At 46.3% G+C, this 13452-nt stretch overlaps 1 protein-coding gene across 18 annotated transcripts in view; it reads left to right on the top strand.

Moving 5' to 3' along the window:
- The window catches only part of CELF4 (CUGBP Elav-like family member 4), a 1533185-nt gene that overhangs the window by 1382888 nt on the left and 136845 nt on the right, over nt 1–13452 (top strand). For 11 of the 18 annotated variants that reach the window (XR_011280606.1, XR_011280603.1, XR_011280605.1 and 8 more), the window contains one exon: nt 4214–4357. Coding sequence is in view for 13 of the 18 variants with exons in the window: in XM_069626873.1 (XP_069482974.1) it covers nt 4214–4357 (144 nt within the window). In the remaining 5 variants the exon portion in view is untranslated. The remainder of the gene's footprint in view (nt 1–4213; nt 4358–13452) is intronic. The other 7 variants (XR_011280607.1, XM_069626877.1, XM_069626872.1 and 4 more) reach the window with 1 other exon arrangement.

The following is a 13452-nucleotide window of genomic DNA, read 5'->3' as shown; positions in this document are numbered from 1 at the left end:
GGGGAATGTTGGTCCCCCACCTTCTGAAGATGCATTGCGTACTTCTCCTGTCATATCCTCCAAAAATATGACCGGGGGGGCTGGATCTGTAGGCTGTGTCCACCCAGAGTACACAGGTCTATGCGTATGTCGTGCGGAGAGCATAGGAAAATGTGTGCGGATTAGCTTCACACATTTTCCGGAGGTTGATCTACCATTATTCCATTTAAAATTTCAAAAAAGCCCAGGTAAGCGCAAACCCACCGTGCGGGTGGTCAAATTCTTCACACTTGGCCAGCAATGTAACAGGAAAATATGCTCTCTTGGGAAATGCATATTTGTCCTCTGGACTTTCTTCAACTGGGAAAGAGAAGTTGAATAACATTTCCATATTTCACTTTAGGACATGTTCAATTCGTGTGAAAGAACCATTCTCTCTGTACGTCGGAGTACCACCAATTTTGTTTTAAGGACTTGACCACTGCCTTTGTCACCGTAATTATGGCCTCGGGCACCATTATGCCGACACAATTCACATTAAGTGCCCACGCCGGAGAGTTGGATCATTTAAGGACTAGCCACCATTCCCTGAACACCCACCTCATGATTGTCGTGCACAGCACTTGACTTTCTCTTTCAGAACTGTTTCTCAGACTATGCCTAAGCACTGTACTTGCCCACACTCATTCGGCTGGCATGCTGCGTGCACTTACATCAGAAGACAATGTGTGCTTTCCGTGGGATGGTAAGAAAATGCAGCCCACTCTCTCTTAAACGTGGTGTGTTAACTCTTGGTGGTTCTTCATCACCGTAGAAACTTGTCTTACTCGATCGCCCTCGCACAGTCGTATGCGCAGTATCGCAATGGGGGGCAGAGGATACTGTAAAGCTTATACATGATATGATATGGCATTTATAACTCGCCTATACACAAGTGTTGCAAGGCGCGACGAGGCAAGGGAGGGGAAACAGAGGGAAGACAGACAACGATATTACTAGGCCAGGTGAACATTGAGATCGCGCAAGTGCAGGGGAGGTGGAGAAAGTGCAGAGGGAAAGAGGGAGGAGCAGTGCAGTACATAGGATAACATTAAAATAAATAAGACAATGAATAAATAGTGCGGTCAGCAGGTGGCAAGTGGCGAGTAGTTGAAGAAATGCCTCCCCTCGCCTCGTGGCCAGGTGCTGGTGTTTCATCTCCGAAACACAGTGCACAATGACCTACGTGCACAACTCAATGGCAGCCGAGTCTCCTAACCAAAGCTGCGAGTAAAGGACCAGTGCTCTGACCCACCCTGAGTCCAGACATATCAGGCAGTTATTATTATTGGGATATTTATTGAGCGCGACCTAGCTTCAGGAAATAATGGAATGCTGTACTATAGACTACAAGACAGGACAGGAGCCCATCCCAGTGCAAATTACCCTACCGAACAAGACAAGGAGTGCGAGCTTCCTCTTCACACAGTGTTTTTTTCCACAGAAAGAACCATGCTCTGTAGGATTGCAAAACTGTTTAAATCGAAATTGTATTGCTTGGATGTCCAAAATATTTTGTAGTAATAATGTATGTATATAGTGATTTTGCCAAAGTGGTGTGTATGGAACATGTATGTATACAATTATTATTACACAGCCAAAGTTGCTACTCATTTTTCAACCTCAAGGGGTGAAAGGCTGAGTTGACCCTGCTGGGATTCGAACCTGTGGCCTGCAGATTACGCACAGGTCTCGGCAGCGAGAGCTCAACCTGCTGAGCTCCCTTCCCAGCTTATGCGCATGCAAATGAGTGCTTTACAGTTCACATCTACCCAGTAGTTTGGGGGCACAGCTATGCCTCTTGATGGTCAATATCAAAAAACCAAGGGGCCCTTTACATTAGTAAGGGCCCCATGGGGGACATCCGGTACAATTAACATGAAAACAGTCAATAAAACCAGGCTCCTCCAGGATTTATGCTGGGTGCAAGTTGATGTACTTGGGCACTTACGGGTGGATCCGGGTAAAAGATCCTGACCAATGGAACCACCAAGCAGCCAGGCTCCATCGCCGAGTTTATGGTCTGCCTCCGTGCATTATAGAGACAGATTGAGGCCTGCATGGTGTTGTGGAGGCAATGGAGCTAAAGCGCATTCAGGATTATCAGCTGTTCCCTAGAGCATGCACGGCATCTCAGGTGATATCCACGATGTGCAAATAGGCACCGTTGAGACCGGTATTGGTTATATCCATAGTAGAAGACACGCCGGTCGTTGCTCCCCTGATCTCAGCAGATGCTCCAGCTTGGTGATGGCACAGGAAAAATGGGAACAATCTGTTGGAATCGCAAAAAGGATCCCCACATGCGTGTAGGAGGAGTTCCTGCACGGTGCCGAAACCCCACACGGGATAGGAACTCCTCCAGCACGGCTATCAGAATGGCAGCGAGCTCAGGAAAGTTCTGAAAGCCCCATCCATTCCCCCTATCAGAACAGTGGGAATGGATGGGGCAAACCCAATTCTTTATCCCTCTGTTTTCAGCTGATGAGAATTTTAGATGATCACACCGGTCACCCTATCCTGTTTGATTATAAGGACTTTGTTCAGTATTTCAGCTTCTTTTCCAACCCATTCTCAGCAGTAATATTCCCGACCGAGGATGGGAAGCGGGGGGGGGGCCTTACTGGGATCCATATTGAAGAACCGTCAAGCCATTAAGGAATCTTTACTCCAAAAGTTTCATTTTCAAACTGCAGAAGCATCAGGGGAACCCCAGGGCTAGGCGAGAATTATTGTGGCACAAACAACCAGGGCACTCAGTGTGGACTCAAGCCTAAAGTTGTTTTTGCAGGTGGAAGCATGCACGCAAGCATAGCAAACCTCTCTATAAATATATTGGTTTGTTTGCAGAATGCGAAGAAGACTGCTTATATGTACACACACCCATGATTCTGCCAGCAACTTTAGCCCTTCCTCCACGGTGCCACAACACCCCCATCACTGTAGCACCGCCTTTATTATTTCCCCTCTTTCTAGGCCAGCATTCCGCCAGATCCACTGGCAACATTACACCCGCACCCCTTCTTATGCAATCCTATTTCCTCTATGAGAGTCTCATCGGGTCTCCCCAATGTGTTGGCTCTGGGCCCGCCTGTAATATTCCGGCTTCTCCCCTCCCCCACGTGTTGCCCTGTGTTGTTTTCTTTTTCTTTCCTAGACTATGATCTAGATATCCCGGGTGAGGGTACAATACGCCATTTCCTCAGGAAAAGGTCCAGTACCATAGGGCCACTGCATTAGTGATTGACCTACTATACAATCTTCATATCACAATAAGCGTTTCACAATTAAAGTTGCACAGCGTGGGGGTAGAGAGTGGGAACACTGATAGGGGATATTGTGGAGTTTGTTTCATAAACTCAAGAAAACTATTAGCCAAGAGATTTTCCAAGTCGTCTGGCAGCCACTACCCTCCCCTGCTGATCTGTTCACTCTCAGCACCTTGCACCTGGCCACACTCTGTCTTTTGGGCCCAGGTACCTGTTCATCCTGCCACCCAGCCGCACTGCCTCCAGGCCACCACTTGCACTGGGGTCTGTATCTGTACCCATACAGCCCCCCCTACCTTTTTCTTCCTGCCCTTATCACACATACCCTTTCTGTTGCCTTAAACCCAGCACTTGCCACTTGCTGGCTGCACTACCACTGTTTGTTGCCTTTATTATCTATTTATTTTGTATTTATTTATTTATATGTTTTCTTATTATTGATCTGTTTTTCTTTTGCTCCGCACTTTCCACTTCTCCCCCTCCCATGCGCTTTTCCTCTTTCCCTCTCCAATGCACCTGCGCGTCCCCAATGTCACTGGGCCTAGTAAGATCGTTGTTTTTGTTCTCCCTTGTCGCGCTCTGAAACACTTGTGTACGAGCGCGATATAAATAAAATATCAATATATTGATGGGGATCCAGGGAGCATGGTGGCTGCACAGACATGCGGCGTGCCTGCTGAGTGTGTGTGGGTGTCTCTTTCAAGAGGTAGGAGAGGGCCTTATGCGCTGGACTCTTTATGGAGAGCAGTAGAGGGCACTGGAATGAAGTAGGGTGTTTTCTGGGGGGGGGGGGAACCAGAAGATTTATTTATTTATTTATTCGTATTTGTAGAGCGCGCAACAGCCGGTTGATATCAAGACTGTGGTTGTGGAGCCTGACTCCAGCATGGCCACCTGCGCCTAACTCTTGCTTCTCCTCTCCGCAGGACCCGAGGGCTGCAACCTGTTTATCTACCATCTGCCCCAGGAGTTTGGGGATGCAGAGCTGATGCAGATGTTCCTGCCTTTCGGTAATGTCATCTCCTCGAAAGTGTTTGTGGATCGGGCGACAAACCAAAGTAAATGCTTTGGTGGGTAAAGATAACGAAACAATTAGATTCATCCAGGAAAGGGCTTTCTTTAAACACACCTTTCAAACTGCTTATTTTGATCTTCTTACTTTATTTGTTATACCCTCCTTTTTCTCTTCCCCCACCTTCTGTTTCATGCTACGACACTGCTTCTTTTATAGGCGCTGCTCGGGGTGGGTGGAACCAACCCCAAGCTCTCTTCTCTGGCCTCTCCGCACCAATCGGATGTTAGAATACAGACCTAGTAATATATGTCCGATTGCTCTGTAGGCCCTGAATGAACGTGTTGTTTCAATGCTAGAATCCCTGTGTAAGGAAGTAGCTTTTGTAGGTCTCGCATGAGGGAAACTTGCCCGTCCATAATGGAGACCAAGTGGCATGACCCGCCATCTGACCCGTCCTCTTTCTATTCCATTTAAAACAAAGTTTAAATATTAGCTTGCAATCTTGTGTCCAGAAGCCTTTGAATGGACTGGCTCCAATCAGTGAAGAGGTCCTGCACTTGTCAAAATAGTTTCACATCAGCACAAAAGAATCACTCCTGCCCACATAGGCCGTAAAAATGCACTCTATCATTCTGATGTATTATTATTATTATTATACTAATCGCCTTCTTCTCATAGATGGAACGCTCTGCCATTACTCACCCGACCGAACACTCCTACTATTCTCAAATGTATCTCCCAGGGCAACAGGGGTACATTTCTGGTAATGAAATCCTCACTGAGGAAGTGGCTTTATGATAGGTGTGGTCAAGAAAGGCCACCACACTGCAACACCGGTCTTGAATACGCTCTTGGATTCATTGGGACATCCCATAATACTCAGCTCAGACTCCCCATTAGCCATACAACATGGCACCTCTGCCCGGCCTTCTAGACCCTCCTAGCCTCATATTAAAGTAGGTTTACTTAACAACAAGGGCACGTATAGTCTGCTATAAGCCACTAATGACGGACTCTTTATAGAAAGCAACAACGTAGCTCATGCTACTGGATCAGCATTAAGGAGACATCATTGGTGTATTGTACTAATCGAATATAGTTGCTATTTAAGACAGAGTAGCCCTGGGTCCCCAAGTTGATACGTCATTTGGGCATTTAACATCTGAGAGCTAGAGCTTTGTTTTCAGTCTTAGAGCAGTGTTCCTTGGATACTTTCAGCTCTTCATAAGAGCAATACTTCCCAGTTGCCATAGTGGGCTAATATTGTTCTCCTTGATTCAACTATGAACCCAACAGCCAGCCAACATGGTTAGTTTCTAACGCTGTATCACCCACAGCTAGAGAATAGACCCAACTTCCTGTGTGCGAAGCGGATCACATTGGGTGCGGGTGCCTCTATTTATATGAAACTGTGTCACGCGCAGTAATCGCTCCCACCTCAAGCGGCCTAAAAGTGACCAACTGCCAATGTGCTGGGAACGAGTTTAGTAAGCACCTTTAAGTAAAGCCAGCTCTTCCACTCTTATATAAGTGGATGGAAGGACTTGTGCATTATCATTCAGGTCTCATGGTAGAGAGTGACAGAGTAATACACCTCTCACGAGGAACCGCAGGCCTACGATGGAAGCCTGCAGAAGGACGGGCAGCTCAATACCATTTTCCTTGGTGGATCAGAAAAAAATAATGAACATCCTTGGTCACCGTGAGACAGACCAACCTGCAAATGATTGCAAGTCATACTATGTCAGCACCCAATTCCTAATCATAAAGTATCACACTATTTGCTACTCCCTTACCCGAAAAGGCATAAAGGAGACTGAATCATCCAAGTGCATTGACCTCCAACTAACTCAAGGTTGACACAGATCCCCACTGCCACCCTAATTCCCTCCTTAGTTGTCCTCTCTCCATTGCTCTGCCCTAGACAGGAAGCAAAGGGTTTGAGTTTGTCTTCTTAGCTTCCCTGAATACTCTCAGGTTATATCAATGATAGACTCAAGAAACTGTCGACGTTAAGGACAACTGTGATGGGAGCTGTACTTAGCAGTGCTGCTACCAAAAGCAGATGTATGTGTGCTGTACTGAGCACACCGACATTCGATTCTTATGACAGAGTATACAGCATATCTTCTCTCAACTAGCCTTCCCCACTGGGTATGTGGCTACAACACACCCACCACCAGGACAGTCCCTCCAAAGAGCATTGCGTGCAATGCTTAATAAGGACGCAGGGCCCAGGGCTAATATCTGTTGTGGTTCCAAGTCTGTGCTGTCATGTGTTGGTGTCATATAGTTATGCAATGTACAATACATGTTCAAATAATGCATTGAATGTGGAAAAATTAGCAACCAGCTTGCTCCATAATTTGTTTCTTTTGGTGTGCTAATAATTTGCAATTTCTCCTATACATTCCATCCCATATGTTATGTGCTGGTTGCTAAAGCTGTGGGGGCTTTAATGCAGATGTGTAAATTGTCAACAGTGATTTATTATTGTGATTAGCAGTGTGCAATGCACATCACCATGTTGGTCAATTGCAACTTACTGAGCCCAGAAACCAGACCATTTGTTGTGATTTATTTCAGGCTATGCTCAAGAAATGTTCTTGGTTTAAGAGGAGACTTGATGTGGTCATAAAGGGCAGAGCTTTGGTAGTGGTATGTGTACATTCAGTGTGTGGCATTGTGCCCGCATATGAGAATAACCGGTCATGGCACTGCTATTATCATTCCCCACAAAAGATTGTGAAATCTTAGCGTTTCTAACACGTTTTCCGACACAAAGGTACTTTTGCTCCAGGGCGCCCTATCATACAGTTAAGAAGTGATAATGTCTGGAGAACAACCAAAAAAGTACTAAAATATTGCTCACAGCATTGAGAGATTTTTCACACTGCAAATGCAGCTCCTACATCACATTGATCAGAACATAGAGGGATGCTTAGTCAAGTAGATCAGCACATAGAGGGGTGCTTAGTCAAGTAGACCAGCACACAGGGATGCCGAATCAAATGGACCAGCACACAGAAGGATGCTTGGTCAAGTAGATCAGCACATAGACGGATGCTTAATTAAGTAGACCAGCACAGAGGGATGCTGAATCTAATAAACCAGCACATACAGGGATGCTTAGTCAACTAGACCAACAAATAGATGGATGCTTAGTCAAGTAGACCAGCACACAGGGATGCTGAATCAAATAGACCAGCAAACAGAGGGATGCTTAGTCAAGTAGACCAGCACACAGGGATGCTGAATCAAATAGACCAGCAAACAGAGGGATGCTTAGTCAAGTAGACCAGCACACAGGGATGCTGAATCAAATAGACCAGCAAACAGAGGGATGCTTAGTCAAGTAGACCAGCACACAGGGATGCTGAATCAAATAGACCAGCAAACAGAGGGATGCTTAGTCAAGTAGATCAGCATAAAGAAGGTTGCTGTTATTTGGGAAACAAAAGAGCTAGTTGTGGAACTGCTGCTTCTCTGGCCCATTTTCGAGTCTAGTAGTAACCACAGTGTTGAATAAGCACAACCTGAAATGCTTGCACAGTGAAGCACCGCCAGTGTTGAAGCTCTGTATCACACAGGTCGTGGATCTGCATCAGTTCAGGAGCGTTTACTCATTTGATCTGCTTAAAAGTCATTAGGGGGTCATTACACGGTAGGGGGTATCCATGCCGCTCTTAGCGGCATGACTACCCCCTTACCGGGTTCGGGTTCCTGGAATGAGGAATTACCGGGCCATGCCAACCTTGGAAGACCCAGTAATTCATCATTCGAGGAACCCTGCCCCATTCCTATTTGATCCCCCATAGGGCTCAATGGGAATGAGGAGGGAGCTAACTTAATAACGGGCCCGTTGTTAGCACCCTCGTCTGCTCGCAGGACCCTCTAAGGGAGCCTAGTAAAACCAGGCATCCTTAGCGGGTTCCCGCAAGCAGACTCGTAATGATGCGGTAAGGGGTTGACGGCTCCGGCACCTTTACCGGAGCCGTTAACCCCTTACTGCCTCACTCGGAATGACCCCCATTGACAGCAAGTGGAGAAGCTTCCTGCCTTCCTCAATGCATACATATATGGTCCTAATGATGACTGAAATGCGTGCTCCTGCACTGACCATTTCCCAGCACACTGCACGTTTGGGGCCTCACCCTCTACAAGATAACCTTAGATCAAGTACTTGCAAAATAGATGCTTTTTGGCAAAACATTGACAACAAGAATCAAACAGGAATTATCATCTGAAAATCTACATGTTCTGATTTCCAGAGTTGTCCGCTTGGTGGGCGGAATGCGTTTAGGAGGTGCTGGTGTTGGGATACACACCATTCACAGCCATAAGCTCAACTGTTTGCCTCATCCAACTTTTCAATGACACACGCTCGAGAGAATACATAAAACTGAAAGAAGAAACCCAAAAGACGTTGCGTGCAGTACTATCTATCAGCAGAAGGACTCTCAGCTTTCGAGGGTTCTTAGTGTGGGGCACACAGACAGGGAACTCTCTTGTCGCCAAGAACTTAGACGGAAGGGGAAAATCACATTAGCCAGATCAGTCCGCCCATCTGCTGACCCGACCGCCTCACCACTTTATAGGAACGCACCTGCCAGTCTGATAACTCAAATAGCGGGTATCTGCCAACCGAGCTCATTGCTGCCACAGAAAGCACCTGCGGCTCATAACCACTGAGAAGACCAAATCTGGCAGGTAGGTATTTCATATTACCGGCAGCAGCTTGCCGAACAGGTGTTCCCGCCAACCGGTTGACAAGCGCTGTCCATCGCGGTTAGCCACCATGGTCTTGCGGCCTGAACCGCCGCAATCGTCGTGGTGCTGATAGCAGGGGATAGGAAGTTGATCGCCTAGAAAGTTAAGGGAAAAAAAAGCATAAGTGGTTTATAGTGAGCATACTATGCATCTTTTCAGGTTTCCACCCTTGGAATGATGGAACCAACCAGCATCTACCAACACAGCAGAGCAATTACTGCTGGGGGTAAAGGGGAGAGCAGGTATGATGGACAGAGGAGAGGCATGGGTTGAAGATAAGTTCTGCCTGGGTTAAACACATGCATGATACTTCTGTGTTTCTCTTCCTGATACAACTGCATGTGAAGCAGCCATACTAAAAATGCACATGCAAACATACCAATGACTTACAATTACATATTTATTTTTTGGTTTATATAGCTGTTAGTGCCAGTTTTATCCCGCCTCTCAGCACTGTACTCAGCACTGTACTATCATTACCCAATTTAATGCTACTCAGTTTATCCAACTGAGAAGGATGAAGGTCAAAGTCAGATCTGACAACATTCAGATTTGCTAAGTGCAAGCTGGATCCGTATCATAGGTGAGCATTTAACTCTGGAGTTATCCACCTGGAAATGGACATTCTAAACCACTGGGGCTAGACTCTCACAGCAGTTTCACCCAGAGGTGGGGCTTCGCTAGAATATTAGTAAAGCACCCAAATGCAAGTCAGTGTGACCCAGCACCAAAAGGAATAGCTGTAAGGCACACTGTACCTTCAGCCAGGGTCCAAATTAGTTGTTCCTGTCACCCCTTGCAATGTCTTCAGATGATCTGCCCAAAAGAAGGGCTCAACCCTCTTTTAAAGCTAAATGGGCCACAATGATTGGTGTATGCCAAGCCTACTTTAATGAACCAATCCTGTGTTCTCACCAACAATCTCCTGTTTGCATGAGGTCATATCCAGACTGCTTTGCAACAAAAAAGGTAAAGGGGTGAAAACATGTAATACCAAGTCCCACCCATCCTCCTGTCTGTTGTGGATGAAAGGGTCTCTCTAGTTAATGGAGCGCTCTGTGGTTCCTGATTAAAGTGGCAGGACTCCCTTGAAGCTGTGGCAAGAACAGATTTTCTGTTTTCCGTCAAATCACATACTCCTGCCTTCTGAATGGGGGTTCCCCGCGGGAATGACTACTGTAATCCACACATTCCCAGACATGCCATTTCACTGTTCATTAATACTAGGGGCGGGAGCGGGCTTTAGGTTGACACAGTGCATATTAACGGTTGTTGGGGTGTCCTGTCTCCTTTGTTCACCTCTGCAGCAAGGCCCCATGTGGGCCTGTTTGAAGTATACTCTATTAGTATGCTAATTATGTTAATTGCTTCCACCATTCTGCAGTGCTTACACAAAAGGACAGGGCGGATCCGTGGAGCCTTTGATAGTTAATTGGGCTGGCCATGGCAAGAGGAAGGTTTTGCCCACCCCCTTCTGAGAGACATGGTGTAATCCTGTCATATCTCAACTAAATATGACCGGGGACTTGGCCTATAGTCTTTGTCCACCCAGAGTACACGGGTTTATGTGTATGTCATGCAGTGAGCATTGAAAAATGTGTGCGAATTAACTCAACACATTTTCCGGAGGCTGATCTACCATCATTCAATTTCATATAACATTTAAAAAAAAGCCAGGTGAGCACATACCCACCCTGCAGTTGTTCAAATTCCTCACACACACAACACAGTATCTACTCCTAGAACCCAAGCCTGGCCATTTGCATCAAAAGCAAAGAGCATTATGGGAACAGAAGACCGCCCAAAATTTCAAATTTCAAACATGTTTGATAGTGGCAAGAAACACTTTTGAGCGAGTAATGGAAGTTGTACTTGACTTGAAGTCGGAGTTGATCTTTTCATTAGAAACAACACTCACCCTAACAAAAAAGTCTGCAAATTGGAAGACATATTTACCAATTTGGGGAGCTGCTAAAGTCTGTGAGGTTTGGACCGTTTTTGCATTCAGTCTCCTCTGCCAAGCATTCTGAAGTAAGGGATGCAAAAGCTTGGGAACATACCTGGGAGTTTCCTGAACTGTCTCTGGGCCCCTGGACAGCAGCTGAGGTTCACCTTGCTCTGGACCATTCCCTTCTCTGAGAAGGTCTCAAGATGCAGTGAATGTAGGAAGAGAGCGTTTTGCATAAAACTAGAACCTGAGACGTACCACGTTTCATGTGCTTTGGGTACACCTTCACTTGGACCCGTAAAATTAAAAAGAAAATACTTGCAAATCACAAAGGATCAGGGCGATATTCTGTAAACCAAGCAGCTAGGGGATGCACTAGCTAAAGTACACTCTAGTGTCAGGTCGAACACTCTACGCAGAGTACAATCCATACTCAAGTTACGTTGAAGCGCGCAGTAGACAAAAGCAGTAAAGCGGAATTCAACTGTAGCACTCCTGCATGTTATGGCAGCAGGTAAACAACACAGATATTTTGTGGTGGAATGTGACTTGACTGCATGTGTGGTGAGATTGGTGAGTTGTGATGTCCTGAATGTTCTGCTGAGTAGAACCTAGAGAACCTTTTGTGAACCAGTGTCGCATGACCGTTAGTTATTATCTGGCTGAGTGGGGAATGGATGGACCGGTGAGTACTCCCCTACGTTTCCACGTACTCAATCTCTGATTATAACCTCAACAATAAACTGTAGACCTCCTTTGTACCTGTAAATCTCTGTGCTACCTCGTGAGAGTCACATATTGAATGCAACATTTGGCAATGGCGATGAGATCTGAAACAATGCGTGCAAAGCACATTGCAGTCCTTACCTCAAGAAGTGCCTAACAATTATTCTGCCAGCCATCCACTTCCAGCAGCTCTCAGGGTTCCTCCTTGGACCTGCAACCAAGGATTTCACACTCATCAGGAACATAGTAGGCAGTACTGGAAGCTTTTTGGCTATCAGCCAGGAAAGGTGGCACTAATTACAGTGATGATTGCAGCTGTGCAGGTTGTCTAAGGGCCAAGATAGTATGGGGCAACATGCCTCGGCCACAAAAGAATTGACCATAATTTTGTCCTGTTTTCCATTTACTCTCAGCATTGTAAATGGAAAACACAGTTGGCATCCTCAACCAGGATGACTGAGAAGATTACGGTAGATATATGATGGACACAAAAGAAAGACTCACAATCTGCTTGAAACACAGACCATTCAAGCTGGATCACAGACTACGAATCCAGGTGAACCCTCATCCTCATGCAGAAAGGCAAGTCATCATATTTACTGGATATCCCAGGATGATATTTCAATGTTGGACAATGTTGGATATTTTGGGCTCGGTGATGATGGCCCGTGCCGTGCAAGTCATATGTAAAAGCGTGTCCATGCACAGATGGGCTGTCGATCTATCGAACGGCTGATTATTTGTATACCGTTGATCCCGCATGCTTTCACAAGTGAGTCCCTCAATTGAGTCACATAGTGAATGCAGCAATTGGGCGGGCCACTTTGAGCAGTGGGGAATAGCCATCTCTTCTTACACCATTAGCAGCTGCCCTGAGTCGTGCAACTGGTAGGCCTCCCTTGCTGCATCCACGCAGCGTGCAGTACTGCGCAAGGTGACTACAATCACATCCATTGGTAATAGGTACAGTGAAGCGATCACTGGGTCCAGTGTCTCAGCAATCGAGATGCAGAACTAATTGTCATTGGTGCACAGCTTGAGCAGCCTACCTTCACCTTGAGCCATTCCACCCCAAATGTCCCCACCACAGCCCTTCTGCCGCAAGAGACACATCTACGGCCGTTGAACTCCAACAAACCATGTTACAGCCATTCCGTCAAAACCACTACAATACAACAATTCCACCCCAAAAGTCCACAGTACAGCCATTCCGCCCCCAAAAGACTGTGCTAAAACCATTCTGTGCCAAAGGGACCTTCTACAGCTATTCCACCCCCAAAAGACCATACAACAGCTGTTCCACCTGAAAACACAACCCTCCTGTCAATCTTTCCCAAAAAAACACACTACAGCCAGTCTGCCCCAAAACACCACACTACAGCCATTCTGTCCCAAAAGACCACACTAAAGCCATACTGCCCCAAAAGACCGCACCACAACCATTCCATCCCAAAAGACCACACTACAGCCATTCCACTCAATCAGACTCCATGACAGCCATTCCACCCCAAAAGACCACACTACAGCCATTCCTCCCCAAAATACCACACTACAACCATTCCACCCCAAAAGACCACACCCCATCCATTGCACCACAAATGTCCACATCACAGCCCTTCTGCACCAAGAGACCAACCTACAGCCATTGCAACCCAACAAACCACATTACATTAATTCCACCACAATACAGCCATTCCACCCCAAAA

This window comes from Ambystoma mexicanum, chromosome 6p (assembly GCF_040938575.1).
Source record: "Ambystoma mexicanum isolate Mex_15411 chromosome 6p, UKY_AmexF1_1, whole genome shotgun sequence".
NCBI classification, from domain to species: domain Eukaryota; kingdom Metazoa; phylum Chordata; class Amphibia; order Caudata; family Ambystomatidae; genus Ambystoma; species Ambystoma mexicanum.
The sequence above is the reverse complement of the archived record's forward strand: the minus strand, read 5'-3'. Positions and strand labels throughout refer to the sequence as shown.